The 17,570-nt window shown below is 40.5% G+C and overlaps 1 protein-coding gene across 1 annotated transcript; it reads left to right on the forward strand.

Annotated features, from left to right (window-relative positions):
* The first annotated feature begins 1,089 nt into the window (after positions 1-1,089).
* On the forward strand, positions 1,090-13,516 carry rtbdn (retbindin). Its single transcript, XM_084926741.1, has 6 exons — positions 1,090-1,362; positions 2,265-2,426; positions 2,543-2,642; positions 3,441-3,569; positions 4,393-4,489; positions 11,966-13,516. The coding sequence occupies exons 2-6, from the start codon at positions 2,267-2,269 to the stop codon at positions 12,311-12,313; spliced, it is 834 nt and encodes a 277-aa protein (XP_084782867.1). The 5' UTR covers positions 1,090-1,362; positions 2,265-2,266; the 3' UTR covers positions 12,314-13,516.
* The last annotated feature ends 4,054 nt before the right edge of the window (positions 13,517-17,570 follow it).

Below are 17,570 nucleotides of genomic sequence, written 5' to 3' on the forward strand. Positions count from 1 at the left end.
AATAAAGTGCTCTGTGGTGATGACCCTCAGCAGTTATGAAACAGTCTGGTGGACAAAAGGGCCCCAGCTAACCCTCATTGCCTCCTTCAGCCGGTACAGTTAGCATCTCAGCTGAGTCTCCACCGAGACCATTTCATCTGCGCTCAATCTGTGTGATTATTTGACGGCCAGTCTGTCTGGTCCCTTTCTGTCCCTGCACGGTTTTGTTGCCAAAACCAATCATGTCTAAGACATGTCACCACTTTCGCAGTCTTGGTTTTAGGGCGATGTATCTAGGCCACAAGACACTCTCCATCTGCTCTTATTTGGTGGAAAGCCTTAGGAGGGCACTCAGAGAGAGAGAGAGATGCATCCAGCCAGGGATTAGGTTGGTACAGCAGGTCCAAGGGGAGGTGAGATTAAAAGCCAGGACCAATAAAACACACGGTGGAGAAATAAGTCATGTCTGTCTACCCAAACTGAGGCCATGCACTATGAGGCAGTCCTTGAGCAAATCTAAAATTGATAACATGCTTTTAGAGAATTCAACCTCTGCTAGTACTTCCAGTAAGGTCACTGACTCCTATTTTTTATTTTCTTTCACACAAATGACCCACATGCATCCTCTAAAACATAAGAGAAAAATAAGGTGCACTAAACTCTGCCTTTGAGTTTGCAGTGTGCAGCAGCTTCGCGGTGAGTTCACGGTGTTTTGTTCCAGCAGAGATTTGTGTTCTCTGTCCTCAGCATATCATGCGGTATTAAATCTCAGCTGTACCCTCCTCTGACCCTGTTATCTGAAAAAAAGAAGTCCTGACCTCACTGTGTGTATGTGAATATGGAGGACAGGTGTGACTCAGCACCACCTGCGATTGAGCCTGTGAAAATGAAGGGCAGTTGAGTTGAACGCTCGCGTGTTTTCATGACATTTCATTTCTCCCGTGTTTCCAACCAAAGGCATTACTCGGAAGGGTAGAAGGAAAGCTGATGACAAGGAGGATTTGGTAAACATCCTATTGGGAGATTAACAAGGAGGGAGTCCGGTCTTTTCTGTGTGTGTGCGTGCGCGCATGCAACGGAGGGAGGGAGGGATGGAGAGAGAGAGAGAGAGAGCTTCCCAGAATGGGGCAGAGCAGGGAGGGGGTGAGTTGCCTGCTGGACGGGACTGAAACGTCCTTCATATAAACCGGTGACAAAGTGGCGAGCAGTGGGCCCCCGGGCGGCAAAGATCAGAGCCAGTACACAGACGCAGAGACCGAGAAGAGGAGACCGAAGCACCGAGCAGCGCGCACGGCGGTGACTGGAGCCACAGCAACACAACGAGGAGACCCGCGAACACAACCAAACTAATCCGGACGGAGCCGCATTTATTCCCGCCTACAGGTAAAACCCACATGGATGTGCGGAGAGACTAAGCTCCACCGAGTTTTTGTAATCTTGAGGTACAATTTAGGAGAAGAATATCCACACAGAGCACAGAGGGTCACACCTCTTGTAGCCTACCTGTTCGCGCGATGTTGGATGGATATTTTGTGGCAGATGGGGTTTGTCTTGTCCTGTCTATAAACTCACTAATGAGCCCGCAACCCCACCCCCCTTTCCCCATAACTGCGCTTTTAAATCTTTGACTCGCAGCTTTTTGAAGCATTAAAATGATCTGCGTAGACTTTTAGTTGTAGTTTTGAAGCCTTCATGTGTGTTTTGTTTCCTTCTTAATAACCGACAGAAAAAAAATTCTGAAAAGCTGTAAGGGAGAGAAAAAGGTTATTTCTACATTATATTTTCAGCGGCTCTCTCATGCGTAAAGTCGGGGCCACCTGCTCGGGGCCATGTCCCCGCGATCAGCAGATTTGTTTAATTCGCGTCATGTAGGCAACACATCGACCGCAAGCCTGTCAGATTAAACGACTACGCATGTCAGCCATGTCAGCACAGTGCCTTAGTTCCAACTAATTAGGCTCACCCTGTCTATACTAGGTCACCACACGGAGAGCTCAACATGGAGCTAAACAGCCGGCGCTGGTATCTCACTTATACTCCGTAACTCAGCGTATGCCATATGACTGACTCTGTGGGTGGATGGAACAGATTTAATTGCAGCCTTTGCATCCATTATGTTTGATTCCCCCCCTCTAGCAAACCTTTCAGTTATTATTGTTATTATTATTTGACATAGTGCAAACCATTTAGTTCTATTTTATAATGAATCGGGACTGTGTGTGTGTGGTTTTTTTTTTTTTTTTTTTCTATGCTGAACACTCTTGTTCATGTGTTTGTATCTACAGAGATGGACCTCACCTCATCCCCTTCGCTATTAATTTGCGTGGTTTTGGCGGCCGCCCTGATTGGCGGGACCCGCTCGGAGGGGGTGTGTCTTCAAGATGGTAAACACAAGGCCACGCCCAGCCCGGAGCCACACCTGACGGAGTGCTCTCTGTATGCAGACAGTGAGTGATCTCATCTTCATAGTCTGTAAATCTCAATGTTGGAGAACAAATTAAATCTCAAATTAAATCTAAGAACAGGCCCACGTTGATGTGTTTCTCTCTTGTTGCTGCTACAGATAGCTGCTGCACAGAAGAACAAATCCAGGACATCTCTCATGTTCCTTCTGCCAATAATCAGAATGAACCCTGGGACAAGTGTGGGTCTCTCAGCCCTGAGTAAGCCTTAACCACCCTTCTGGTGTCCTCAATATTTTATTCATCTGCTCTTTTAGCCCGTTGTTGCCTCTTAATGGTGATATTTTACTGCTTCAGTTATCCATTTGTATTTTTATCAGTATTTTCAGTCTCATCAGACTGCTGTTTTCAGGAAAAAGCTAAAAACCACCAATTAATGACTGGTGGAGACCAAAAATTGAGCTAAAAGAGAGTCACTACTGAATTTAAAGTCATCAGGTGTCCAGAAATACAACTAGAAATGACAAGTTTGAACATGAGCTGTTTAAGCCGAGAGATAATATGTAAAATAAGTCAATATTATAGTTGTTTTTATTTCTACACGTTAGCTTAAAATCACTAGTGCTTGCTTTTATTAGCTTATTTCACATTTAATGGCTTTGTGTTTGATCTAGTTCTTCATTCGCTCTGTATAATCTGTCGTTAACAGTAAGGGCCTGTGCATGTAGTCAGTACAGAATTTTAGTGTGTTAGTGGAGCCAATAAGGATGGATTTTCTGAAATAACAAACGGCACCTTAGACAAAGACGCTGCCAGTTTACAGACAGCAACAGCAAACACATGATCAAGTAGGTCAAATTGAAAGAGGCATTTAAGTAGCATTAGCCAAAGCTGGGCAAACATACTTAAGGGATCAACAGCAGCAATGATACTAATCAACTGCTCGTACTCCCCATCTTATTTAACGTTGTTTTCTTGACCTGTCTTGTGACCGGCTGTTCCGAGTTTAATACAGACTTCGCTGGTCAGTAACAAACATGACCTCTTGTGTCTTCCCAGGTGTGAAGGCTTCCTGAAGCGCGTGTTGTGTTTTTACCGCTGCTCCCCTGACGCTGCTCGCTGGCCTCATCCTCAGCGCAGCTCGTACATCCAGGCTGTTCCTCTCTGCCACAGCTTCTGCCGTGATTGGTGAGGCTGCCAAGCACGTTACCAAACAAACTAAAGTCTAAATCCCCTGTCAGCGAAGGGATCCCTATCTTGGACAACAGCATACTGTGCTAAGATAGAGTGTCCAATAAAACTGTATGTTTTATTTTTTTTCTTTTTTAAGAAGGTGGCAAACACACAAAGCCTAGCACAAACAGCTTCATTTCATGGGTCCTATGTAAGAAAAAAAAGAAAGAAAGAAAAAATGAGACAACACTGGAAAGTGTAAGAGTGTTGTAAAGAATTAAAGGGCTGCTCTCTGCAAAAATACTTAAAAATTACTTAACATTTTGGAAAATATTCTTTTTGGCTTTTCTGTTAAGAGTTGGCTTAGGATGAATGATGCTACTAGAAGCTTGTTAGCTTAGCACAGACACTAGAAAATGTGGCTTTATTCAAGTACATTTGAAAAATATATATAAGTTCAGAAAGATGCTCCAGAAACTTATAGATCCTAGAGTCTAACAGCTCATAAAAACACCGCTTGTCACTTTCACACTGGATTTTTGTGAACATTAGACAAACAACACAAGGATTAACAAGCTTACGATGCGCTATTTCCAGTCTTAATACTCAGCTTATGTAAGAAGCTGCTGGTAACTTTATATTTAGCATGAAAGTGAAATCTTTTCATTTTAAGCTTGGAAAGAAAGTCGCTAAGATGTTCTTTTTTATTGGTTTTTGTTAAATTTATCTAGCTCAGGTAAAAAATTCAAAAAAAAATCTCAAGAGAAATCATTTAAATAAAAGAGTAATTGTTTGTTTTGTCATTTACATTTTTCAACATTCACATTTGTTCCTTCAGGTTTGATGCCTGCAGGATGGATTTGACTTGCGCCCGTAACTGGGCCAGAGACCCCAGGGGACAGAACTGCACTGGAAACTGTGTTCAGTATCAGCAGGTAGGCTTTAAGCAAGATTAACAAGTTAACCGGATATATTGAACCTAAAGCTATTTTTGTGTTTAGACTGGGTTTTTTTGGTTACATGGCAACTAATAGAAAATGGATAATAAAACTGATTAGTCTACTAGATTTTCTTGCAGAGAATAATCAATAAATAAAATAAATTTCACTTTGAACAGCTAAAAATATCTCTTCTATCATAAGCTAGTTTTAGAGATACAGTAAGTGCCCTTCATGAGTATTAGTCTTTAATCACTTTTTAAGTACCCAAAACTCTCATTTGTCTTTAAATATCTGTGTAATGAAGGACATTCTTGTGCTAAACTTTGTAGCAAAAATTAGCATGCTAAAAACTGATGGTAATACACAGTCATTCCTGTTTAACATCAGGAAGCTAGCATCACATGACACCGTGAGGATGGTGGCGTAACACCAGCATTGGCACCTATGTGACCTTGTTAGCCACGTAGAAATAAAAATTGTAGTCACGTGCTTTATTATTAGCAAGTAGAGCACAGTAAAGTCACAGCTTAGCTAAGGTTTTCTGGTAAGCAGAGGTGGGTGTCAGAGATTTGAATCCTGCTGAGTGACCTCGGGGCTTGTCATTTGAGACCTTTGTTGCAGGCAGAAGGTCAGAAACTGTGGCATGGTGCCTTAGTGGTATAGAGAGAGACGGCGGTTAAATGAGGGGTTAACGGCACCAAGGCTGAAGTGTGAAAAGGCTGGGTCCTGCTTCAGTGGGCAGAGGCCAGCTGGGTGATTGAAAAAGAGTGACAAACGGGTGCTGGTGTGCGCAGCTGAGACCAGCAGCAAAATGACTCACACTTCACAGGCAATGACACTCTATCTATAGACCATGTCCAATGGTGCAGTGGTGCCTGAAGAAGTAAATATACACATAAAGGGACCTGTTTTTTCTCACATTTTTATTTTTATTTTTGGACTCTCACCTAATTCATAATTCAGAAAAATATCTGTTCCATCTTCGACCTTGGTGCAATCTCTTAGTCCATCTACTGCAAGAAACAAGTCGTTTTAACTCCTCTCACATCTTTCAGGCAAGCTTTCTTCTGATTGGCTCCTCCTCATAATAAAAATGTTTAAATAGTAGGTGGGTGGATCTTATGGGCTCACATTCCCCTTCTCTACAATGTCAAACTTCTCCTCTTTGTTACACATGAAAATCAGACATCTGTTCTCTCGCTTTGCACATCTATTCAATTTCAATGAAATTATACATATAACACTAAACACAATAATAGTCACATCAGTAATGCAGAGAAAACTCCAGGCGACCCCCTATGAGCAAGCACTTGGAGACAGTGGGAAGGAAAAACTCCCTTTTAACAGGAAGAAATCTCTGGCCGAACCAGGCTCAAGGAGGTGGGGTCATCTGCAGTGACTTGTTGAAGGTTGGGAGTATACAATAAAGTACTGTAGTTTATAGCATAAGCCAGAGTTTGTCGCTGTTACGAGGGGCTGCTGAGAAACATTAGTGGTCCTAATTCATGAATCTAAGATGTATTTACATAGATGTCACACAGAGTTTAGCTCATCTTGCTTTAAAGTGAAACTTGACTGTTCTCCATTGATTTTTCTGACTATCTGAAGAGAAGCAAATACTTCCTGGGTCCTCTGATTGGCTTCCCAACATCAGACAGGGATATCATGCCTTTGCTATACTTAGAAGGGGAAAAAATAGCACTTCTACCTGTTTCTGCACTCTCCAATGTCAGGATGTCTGTTGTGCATCAGAGGGGATTTAGATGTGAATATATGCAAAGCCAGCTAGAAAATAAGTAGATATACACCACACACCACTCATATATCTTAATATATCCGAGAGTGTGCTTTCTCTTGATTTCACTCGCATTTATCTCAAACAAGCACAGGGAGAGAGAGCGAGAGGACCACAGTGACAGATGAGCACACACCCACAGCCACCAGGCCTATTAAGGCTGTCTGGGGGATATTAGATGATTATTGGAAATTACACATTTGTGAGAAGAGAGTAAAAGCAAAAAGAGACGTTTGGGGAGTGTTTGAGTGTGTCTCTGTCACGGTGTGTTTTCTGTGCTTTTATTGGCCCATTTTAATGTAGGGCAACACTAATGGTGCAAAAAATACTTCCAATAAATTTAAGCAGCTCTCAAAACAGAGTGTTTCAAACAGCTCGTCGGTACGCATTCAGTGCATTCAAGCAAACTAGCCCTCTTTACAGGGGCCACAAACAAGTGCCCGCCTCCTGTTTTTGGAGGTCAAAACGGTAACGCTTTGTGTTTTCCTCCTCAGCCAGCAGAGATGGGAGATTTCACCTCAGACCTGCTGCACACAAGCAGCCGCTCAGACATCACACTAAAACACTCTCAGCTCCACTCCACCCAATGTTGGTGCACGTGGGTGTCTGCTGGATAAACACACACCCATACAGTTATTATTTGTAAAAGCTGAAAGCAGTAGATGTCGATTTGCATAGAGACAAGCGGATACTTTTAAAAGCATGCATAAGCACCCGCAGACACATCCTTTGCATGCAAAAATCCCTCTGGCACGCTCACTGTCTCGCTCTCTTTTTGTACTCATTGGTTACATTATTTGCCAGCCAAGGTCTGATTTATCTCAGCATTAGACACTTTTTTTTCTGCTCCTGATGCAGTGGGAATGAGGTTATGTCTACAAAGAACAGCACAGAACGTCTGTGCTTGAACAACAACAACAACAGCATCTGTCGATAAGATATAGTGAACTAATGCTTTGTAGGGATTGGGGGGAAATGCTATAGATTTCAAAGATACCAGTAGAAGCTTAGCTTAGATAAAAGGGAAGAAATGGTAGCAAATTTAGCTGGACCTGTGTCCTACTAAATTACCTGTATAATTAAATAGTAGTAATACTTATTTTGCAATATTTATACAAGGTTCTTATGTGAACATGGCCAAAAAAAGCTCAATAATAGCCATTTAGTAATAGCAGAAATATTGCAGCTTGCATTCACTGCATTGCTTTGTAAGTTTGTGGCCCTGAAAAATGGGAAAACAAGAAACCACAAACCTACACAGTAGTTAGGATTTTTTCTTGTGGTCTAGTGTTCGGTCATTGAAAAATAAGAATCAACCCTGGCTCAGATTTTTCATCTAAAAACAAAAAAACGGAGGGAAAATGACGTGTTGTTTGAGGAATTTAGTTGTTGTTCATCATAGTTGCTTTTCTATAAAAGTGGTGGTGTTTCTATCATCATTTTATCTGCCTGTCTCATGGCTCCATCTAACCTGTGTTCCCATTCTTAAGTCTAGCTAAAGTAATTAAGTACAAAAACAAATGTAATTCTTTGTCGCTTCTTCTGCTTCTTCTTCCAATCGTCCACATTTGTCATGATGTCATTAATTCAAATTATTGTATTGTCATTTAGCAGCTTAGATCTAAAGCAGGAGTGTCAAAAATAAGGCCCGAGGGCCAAAATCTGGTAAAGACACCAGTTTGCCCGACTGGACGGTTTTGGAAAATGTTTGGAAACAGTATTTTCATAGTTTTTCGAATGATGAAGACCTCATACTGCACCAAAGTATTAACCAATAGATAAACAGTTACTTGCAAGAAAAGGAGGCGGGTATTTTCTTAAATTACAGAAAATTCTGTCCAATGAGCTACAAGACCTTTTTGTGTAATTTTACCCCGTATTTCTTACAATTTCAGCCCAAAAAGTCATGCTAACAGATTTCTTAAATTGCTACAGCAGCATTTCTTTATGACACACAAAAACGTGAGATGTAGTGTTGAAACTGCACTTCTTTGTGCACTTTTCTTCTCTCATGTTAGATATCTCAGGGGTTAAATGTCCAGTGAAACTTATTTACACTGACAGAAAGGCGAGTTTCTCACTGGTCCGGCCCTCTTAAGATCAAAGTGGCTCACAATGTAAAATGAGTTTGACATCCCTGATTTAAAAGCACTATCCTTTCAAATAATGGACATTACAACTGTCATTGTACTATAACTGTATGTTATGAATAATTTGATCACAGATTCTAATAGTATTATTCCAAATTTCATTTCTTCAGTCATTCATATACTGAGATTATTTTTTTTATTGGTTTAGTCAAAAAACTCATTCTGATCATGACTGCAAGCTAAAATAATTTCTTCTGTTGCTTTTTTTTTTTTTTTTTTTTGCACATCAGGTGTAATGTGTTCGGTTTCGGATGGTGAAGGGCAGAATTAAATAAGGGCGAAGAGGACAGCGCAGAGCCCCAGGAAATTTCTGTATCTCACTTATTTGATCACACCATGTCATCTAAAGCCACTCGTGCTCATACTGAATTAGCTTTGGCAGCAAACCACATCCGCCTGAGGAATAGTGGAAGTGTTTGTGTGAATGCAGGTGTGTGTGTGTGTGTGTGTGTGTGTGTGTGTGTGTGTGTGTGTGTGTGTGTGTGTATATACCCTTATTTGTGTTATAGGGTTGCTGCGATAAGACCTAAGTGTCAGACAGAGAGCTTGTAGTGGCGAGAAATAGCCATCATCCTGTTTGTCCTTCCAACACGGTAAACATATTACTTTTTTTTTCTTCTTCTCTGAGCACTCTGTGTGACTCAGTCTTAATCCCCCAACAGACAGGAGGATGAAAGGAAGCAGACGTTTGGGTGGGGGTGTGCTACAGAGAAACAGGGGAGAGATGTACAAACAGTGAGTGCAGCAAAAAGCAAGGGGCGGTGGAGGTGGGAGGGGTACAAGAGTAGGTGATGGTTACTTGGCAGCACATCTTAATGACTGGTTATGAGGCTGTCACTGGGGAGAGAGGTTGAGAGCTTAAACACAGAAAAGCGAGTGTTTGTGTGTGTGTGTGTGCGCGCAACTGAAACTTTGCTAATTTGCTTTCCTAACTATTTCTAAGCTCGTAGGCATAAACCATTTACAGCTAAATGGCTTAAATGTTGAATTGTGATTTGGTGTTACTTGCGCAGTATCCCCCCTTTAATCCGCATTTGTGTCTTATTAGAAGAGGAGCGCCTTTTTCCTTTTTTCCCCCCCTTTTCACGCCCCAGAAACTCTGGCGCTAATGTCAGCAGTAACTAGACTTTTCCCCTCAGAGTATAACTTTATAAAGACAGAGAGCGCGGTAATGAATTTTCTGTCAGATGGAGACACAAAAGGTGCTTCCAGCAAACTTTTCAGATTCTGCTCTGCGCGGCTTGTCGGGGACTGCAAAGGTGGCACCGAGATGAATTCTTTCAGATACAAGTGCGAGCTTTTCAAGGTCGTGTCTTGTGATTTGCTTTCAAGGCTGGTGTAGGTGAAGGGAGGCAGGAGAGGCAGACAAAAGCAGTCTGTGAGAGCAGCTGCCCGGTGCCTGCAGCTCCCCTCTTAGACCTGGAACAGGTGCTTTGTTCAAGGCCAGTGCTGATCTGAGATGGAAAAGTCAATAAATGCTAATGTTACACAGCGGCGGCGTGTAACAATAATGCTTCAGTTAATGTAATTACACTTTCACATAAATAGTGTAATATATGCCCTTTATATAGATATTTATATATCCCAGAATCTGAAATTTTGCTTCCTCGTAAATGTGCTGCTGGGCTACATATGAAATGCTGTGTTTGTAATATATTCTGTTTTATTTGAACAACAGTTAACCCTTGTTATTCTTTTCTGAACCGAGCATCTTTTATCATATTTCAGGCCTGCTTTCAGGAAAAAAATGGGTGTGTATCAGACGTTAGTGATCTCTGCTTTTAAAGCTCACCTTTGGTCGTCAATCCATGTTTCTTAGCATATATTGAGGTGTCAAATGTCATCATTAAGGGCACATGGGGAGGTCGTTTTTATGGGGGAAAGAGTTAAGAGTAACATAATTCTGCAGGTCTGACATATAATTAGAAAATTAGAAGGAGGAAAACCAAAAAGCTGTGTAAGAGAATACACAGCTTTCCTTTCCAAGCATACCTGGGCAAGATGAAGGATTCATAGCTTCACTTTTAAATACTGAGCATGACTCTAACAGTTACTATGGTAATACTTGTACACTACTGTTCAGTGGTAAGTTGTAGGTTTTACTTTGATACATGTATTTAATAGCAGCTGAAACTATTAGTTGCATTAAGGCAAAAAAGATTTTGCTTTTAAATGTGCTGGTGCATTTTTGAATCTATGACACGTGAGATTGTTTTTAAGAAAATGTGTCCAAAAATGCACATTTGGAAGTTTGTTTAACCCTGTAAAGTCTGAACACTGAAATAATTGCCAGAATCTTTTTTTTAAGTGGGAGTGTTTATTGAACCTTCTGACAAATTAAAAAAACAACAACCAAAAAACATAAATTTGCATAAATTAATTTTAATTGTATCATGTTTGTTATACCTGGAATTTTGTGCAATTTAAAAGTCACACTGATGATGTAGAGGCTTCAAATATAATACATGTTAAAGAGTTAAATGTTACATTTTCCCCTAGGATTTTATTCAAGCTAGTCTTTAAATGCTTTAATCAAATTAAATAAAACATGTAATACAAGAAATACATTATTTAATTTATTCAAAAGGAGGTTGTCTTTTATTTCGTATTTTTGCCTTCTAATAATAGTTTCCTTTTTTTAAAAAATGTAAAATATATATTTTTTTAGATTTTTTTAAACCCCTGTTTGTATGCTGAAGGGTTTAATTTATTCTATAAATCAGACTCTTTTAATCTTAAAACCATGCAGAACAAATGATTTTTCGCCTTGTTCCTCTGATTTACATCATGATAAAAAAAGAGATGTACAAAATCCCATCAGTGGAAAAAAAACAAAAAACAAACTTTGTGTAATGTGCCAGCAAAATGAAGAACCGCTGACTCTGAAGCCAGCTCTACCCAGTGTTCAAATTTCTGTTATGGAAATTTATGCAAATCTGGGCATTAGTAGATTGTGCTGAATCTGAATAGTTAAACATTACAGAAAACTGTGAATAGAAAAAAATAATCGCCTTATGCTTTGCGGAGGTATCTAGTTAACATTTTCCCCTTTTCATTGATTTTTTTTTTTAATTAAAAGGTCTGCACGTCCACATGGGTGTTTTCAGTCTTGTAACTGTAAGGTACCAACTCTTTGTACCTACCATTTATGTAGTGCTAAATCACAGCAGTTGCCTCAAGGAGCTTTCTATTGTAAGGTAAAGAACCTACAGATATAAAGGGAAAAACCCCAACAATCAAATGAGCAAACAATTGGCAAAAGTGGGAAGGAAAAACTCCCTTTTGACAGGATAAAACCTCAGTTCTGTTGGAGGTGAGTGCAGAGACGCAGTATAAAGCTCTTCTGTGGTTTGTGTGAGGGTACCAGCAGAAATGATAAAGATGTAATAAAACACTTACTTTTTATTTTCTAATATTTGGTATTAAAGCTGAATTCTGAATGCTGGCACTAAAAGTCATGGTTGTATCTCTGTGGATGGCAGAGAAAAATGATCTGCATAAATTTTGTGTTCTGCACACCTACAGATGTACCAGCACGGCAGAGATCTCTGCGAAAGCCTGTGGGGTGATGCCTTCATGACGGTCGAGGATGAGCCGGAGGAGGTTGGAGAGGCCGGAGAAATCGGAGTGGATGTCGACGGCGTTCGTCCCTGCGGCTGCCTGACTCTCAGCCCCTCGGACAAGGACGTGATCGCCGCTCTCAGAGCCCAGCAGGACGACCCGGAGGAGCTGGATACCACCAAGACCGGCTTGCCTCAGTACCGGGCCCCTTGCCAGGCCAAGCTGCCCGTGCAGCCCAGAATGGGAAACTCCGTGCTGCGTAAGCGCTCGGTGGAGGTGGAAGACGTGGAGGGGAGTGGCAGCGGTTTGTAGATGGTGATACATGTATTCTTAGCGATAATCCTCTAGATCATCATATACAAAAATCAATCCCTTGAAATCCCTTTCTCCTCTAACTAAACTAAACCATACAAATTTAAGCTCTCATTACTGTCTTCAAATCGCAGGCATGACTTCTTTGATTTACAAAAATGATCTGATTATCTGATTTAAGTGACAAGCTTATGAACACCCGATCGATTCTTTGAACAGTCAGGATTAAACGAAACACCAAGAAAATTTTTTCAAATGAATTTAAGAAGACTACTCAAAGCTGAAATCCTCAATATTTTGAAAGGGCTCAATAACAAATACACTTAAGACATCCCATGATGGCTGCAAAATGTTTTTATTGCCAGCTAACAAGAGCATCTTTAGTGGTAAATGGTAAATGGCCTGTATTTGTATAGCGCTTTTACTAGTCCCGCCTAGGGACGCCCAAAGCGCTTTACACACCCAGTCATCCACCCATTCACACACACATTCACACACTGGTGGAGGCAAGCTACAGTTGTAGCCACAGCTGCCCAGGGCAGCCACAGGGAATTTGCTTTTATGGCTCAGTGTAACACATGGTCACATGGTAAAAGTCCTGCAGTATTAGCACTTCTGCATGAGTCAAACATGTCAAACCCAAAGTACTACTTTTCATGACAATGTTGAAAACAATATATGACCATCCTGCTACTTATCTCAACTGTCTACTAGCTGGCTTTGATTTGTGCTTTAGTCACTTGTTAAATGCATTAATTAGTCCTGTGATTCCATAATGTGCAGTCTGCTTGTCATGGAGTTTATGATAGTGGAGAACATCAAAAGTTTTAATCATAATTTTGAATGTATCCGAGATTTTTCTAACACAGTTAACTGACCTGAAAGCAAGTGTTCTGGTATGAGAACAACAGCGCCTAATACCTGAGGGGAAGGTTTAGTATTCAGAAACAACATCGGAGTAAATCAGCAGGGGCAGCATCCGTACCAGATAAGGTTGCTCCGGTAGTTCGGTCATGTATCACCGATGTACTGTGGGTGTTTTATAAGTAGGCCATGTGTTTCTACAGTTGGGAACTGTTAGATGTAAATGTTTTATAAGAAAACAAAAAGGGAGAACTAATTTGTTTGATTTACCATAAGCTTGCTGAAATGAGTGTTTCTGTGCTTTTCTTTTCATTCTCAATGAAAACATTTCTAAACATTCCCGATGTTTCACGTGCCTTTTTTGTGGTTTCTCTCTCTTTTTTCTTTTAGTTTACTTTAAATAGTAGGTGAGATTTCATACATGCTTTCTGGTAACAGCAGGTATCTGCATCCGCAGCGCCTTTTAGAAAAGTGTTGGCTTTATTCATGCAAATGTGCAAACAATTCACAGGTCAGAATTAGATGAGCAGTTAAGAAAAGAGTTGGGGATTATTGGAGTGATATATCATCAACAATTTCGAGATTTCCAGGTTATTCAAAAGTCCTCCTTTAACAGTTTTTAGCTATAGTGACTCTTATATATTTAACAGGGACCAAATAAATCCAATATACTCATTATCAACCGTCAGAGAAAGAGTCCCTAATGTGAAAAAACAGGGAACTGTATAAACTAACCATTAATATTTACGACTGTAGGCTTGTGTTAACCCTGTGATGGTCTGGGGTCCTGTCCAGGGCTGTCTCGCTCGCTATGGGTGAAGGAGATTACCTTGGGACTTGGAAACAGGTCTTTTCATATTTTCATTTTTTTTAGTTTTAAGGTTTTGACTCTTTCAGGTCTCTCCATAAACTTCGCCGCTCCTTTCCCTATTTTGAAATCCTCCTTACCTGTTACTCCTATTACTCCACCTGCTTGCGTGGTCACCGCGGGCTTCGAAACTTTAGGTCGAGTGGCCTCTGGTCTTTGGAATTCTCTCCTTGCACCACATTCACAATCAATCTCAAATCAACATAGGCTTTCTGCTCGACCATATACCATTTCCCATTTTATGGTACTTGATGTATCAAATACTTTTCAAGATATTGTTCCAACCAGCTGTTTTCAGGCACCCCTTTTTCCTGCTCATTAAAATCTGATGTAATGTTTGAACATAAATATCTTAAAAGCTATTAAAGATTTTGTTAAAATTATTTTTTTAATGACATTTCAACTGGTTTCTTCTACAATGCAAAAAATAAACTAAAGTATTGGCTAGTTAAGTTATGAAAACCATATTTTAGCTGTTCTATAAAGTCCCATCTTTGAGCACGCACTACTAAATAAACTTCACATTGCAAAAGACAGCTAGAGACAGGGTTCGAATGGCACAGAGCCCTGCAGAAGTCTGTGCAGCTCTACATCGATATGCTTTCCCAGACCATCACTGATCCACCACAAAATTGTTCATGCTGAATGGTGTTACAGGCAGCATGACGTTCTCCGTGCCTTCTCCAGACCCTTTCATGTCTATCACATGTGCTCAGGGTTAACCTGCTTTCATCGTTGAAAAGCACAGAGCACTCTAGAACTCCGCAAACACGCCCACTGAGGGTACAACCCTAACCCTAACACTAAACCTAGGCAATCGGGGTAATAAGAAAGTCAGTTAGTAAATGTCATTTCTTTAGCACATTTAAAATCAAACTGCTTTACACTAAAATAAAACATAATAAATAGTTCCTAGCAGCTGAGATACTCTTTCCAAAGGTTAGTCAGAAATAGTTTGTCTTCAGTTTTTATTTAAAAGCAGTCATAGCTGATGTCTGAGGTCACTCAGAGGTCATTCCAGAGTTTTGGTGCAACAACAGCAAAAGCATGAGCCCCTTTTAAACTAAGCTTCAGCCACGACATGATCAGGAGTGATGAAGAAGATACCCTTGATCATCTGGATGGAGCGTATGGGCACAGCCTGTGTACCACATACAAAGGTACAAGACCATTAAAAGCTTTAAACACAAGCAATGCCACTTTATACAGTTGTGTAATGAGCTGGTGCGAGGCTGCTAACACTGAAGTAACACGATCGCTCTTTTTATGTCCCAATCAGCAATCTCGCTGCACCGTTTTGGACTAATAATAAACAGGCAAGAGATGATTGACTGACTCTGGTGAACAGTGTGTTACAGCGGTCCATTTTAAAGGAATGCATATCCCTTTATGTCATTATTAGATTATGTCTTTTTTGTTTTTGATTAAATTGTTCTTCTGAGTCATGGCAATCAGGGAACACACTTCAAAAACTTTTCTCCAATATAGAGGGTTAGGGTAGGGTAGGGTGTGATGACTTAGCCCACAGAGGATTACTGGGCAGGGCAGGCTGAAGCTGAAAAGCAGGCGTCACTTGCTGGTAGCTTTACTCCCGTTCCTCCAGTCTTACTTCTTTCCTTAGTGGCTGTATATGCAATACTCTCTTCCACCTGACAGACTCACATGGATGCTTTCAAATCTCCCATCACCACACACACTAACGATGGTGTCACATGTGTGAAAACAATACAAAAAATGATAGAGAAATCACAGTTACTGAATTAGTTCAACTTGATCATAAATAAGCCCTTAAATTAACTCAAAAACAAAGAAATCATCAGAAAATGAAAAAAAAAATGTTTTAGTTTCAGGCATTTTAATGCTTTTTAATTAGTTTGTGCTTAAGGGTTTGTAGTGTTGTGCATTTTTACTATATTAAGTTTTGCATGCATATCAACACCATTGTCCTGGAGCCCTTTTCTAGATTATGCCCACTCGCTGGGTTTCTGATTAAAGGGTTAAAGGACTAAAATAACACAAAGATTTCTGGGGAAGTAGATTTTCCACAAGCTTTCAAAAAATATCAATAGCTCAACATCAGTCTATGAAGGAAAAGTAAAGCTTTATTTACTTTAATTACAGCTTATTAACATTTTATAAAGGATGACTTGTGATAAAGTGATTGTGGTTTGATGGAGGAAAGTTTAAAATGTGTCACAGAACATTTCTTGCCTTTATCAGAGGAGGTTAAATTTGCATCTAGTATCCCTGTGAATAAATACTGCAGTGCAATCCTTTCTTCAAATACCAGGACCCCCACTGAGCAGAGCTACGCACAGATCTCTGCGTCGTGTATCGGAAACCTCAAAGCTCTGGAAACAGACAGCCTGTGGCAGCTGACTTCCTCCTTCTGTGTTCTTGCTGCTCGCTGATGTTTGAGCTGAAGCGTTACCTTCTCACGCATCACCAATTATATTCCCATGTGTTAATTTTTCATGAGTAAGGAAAAGTTGTTTTGGCTAAATAAAGATTCATTTTCACATCATTCTGTCCCTGAACTCATTAAGCCAAACCCAGGAGAAGCATTCATCACCGCAGGCCTGGAGCATCAGCATCTCAAAGCGTGGCCTCCACCTCTTCTACTATGGGCTCAAAATGTGGTCATAAATATTTTGTACTTGTAAAAAAGATTTGTATGTGTAAAAAAGATTTGTGTGTGCGTAAAAAAGATTTGTATGTGTAAAAAAGATTTGTGTGTGCGTAAAAAAGATGTGTGTGCGTAAAAAAGATTTGTGTGTGCGTAAAAAAGATTTGTGTGTGCGTAAAAAAGATTTGTATGTGGACTTAGAAAAAAAAACCCTGCAAGTTACAAGTACGAATTTTGACCCTATTTTTCTTCCTTTCATCTGATTGGTCAATGTCATGTCAATCACAAATGTAACAATCCAATCAGAGAACAGATGGGTTTGGCTGTCGGAGGGGCGCTTTTTTGAACTGCAAATTAGACCATCAAAACAGATCAGACCAAATGAAAAGCACCACATTTGACAAAAACCAAACCGCCTATCAGCACAAACACCTCATACCAACCGTCAGGTGATGAGGGCTTGTTTTGTTGCTACAGAGCCCGGGCACATTGAGACAACCGTGGGGCGATCTGTCCAACAGATAAAGTTTAGCTTAAACTGGATCGTGCACCAAAACGATGATCCCCAGCACGGCAGCACACTCACAACAGGACAACTGACAAGGGACAGAACCAAGGTGCTGCACTGGTCAAGTCAACGTGCACGCCTCAATCTGGCTGAAACTCACTGCTGTAGTGGGACCTTAACAGAGCTGTGCATGAATGAACCTGAAAAACTGAACTGAATGTTGTAAAGAAGACTGAGCCAAAGTTGCTCCAATGCAAAGTAAGAACCTAAAAAAGTCCAGCAGAAAACAAGAACTCCACATTGTTGCTACTAAAGGTGGTTCTACAAGTTTTTGACACACTGTTTCTCCAGTTTGGCTTTTTTCTAATGCATAAATAATGACACAGTGTAA

The sequence above is a fragment of the Perissodus microlepis genome, chromosome 4 (assembly GCF_051167445.1).
Source record: "Perissodus microlepis isolate ML-2025 ecotype Zambia chromosome 4, ASM5116744v1, whole genome shotgun sequence".
In the NCBI taxonomy this organism is placed as follows: domain Eukaryota; kingdom Metazoa; phylum Chordata; class Actinopteri; order Cichliformes; family Cichlidae; genus Perissodus; species Perissodus microlepis.

Bases quoted from the DNA above. Each gene is read 5' to 3' on its own strand.
- rtbdn (XM_084926741.1), top strand. From the start codon at position 2,267: ATGGACCTCACCTCATCCCCTTCGCTATTAATTTGCGTGGTTTTGGCG. The intron at 2,427-2,542 runs GTGAGTGATCTC...TTGCTGCTACAG, and splicing joins GTGCTCTCTGTATGCAGACA to ATAGCTGCTGCACAGAAGAA. The intron at 2,643-3,440 runs GTAAGCCTTAAC...GTGTCTTCCCAG, and splicing joins TGTGGGTCTCTCAGCCCTGA to GTGTGAAGGCTTCCTGAAGC.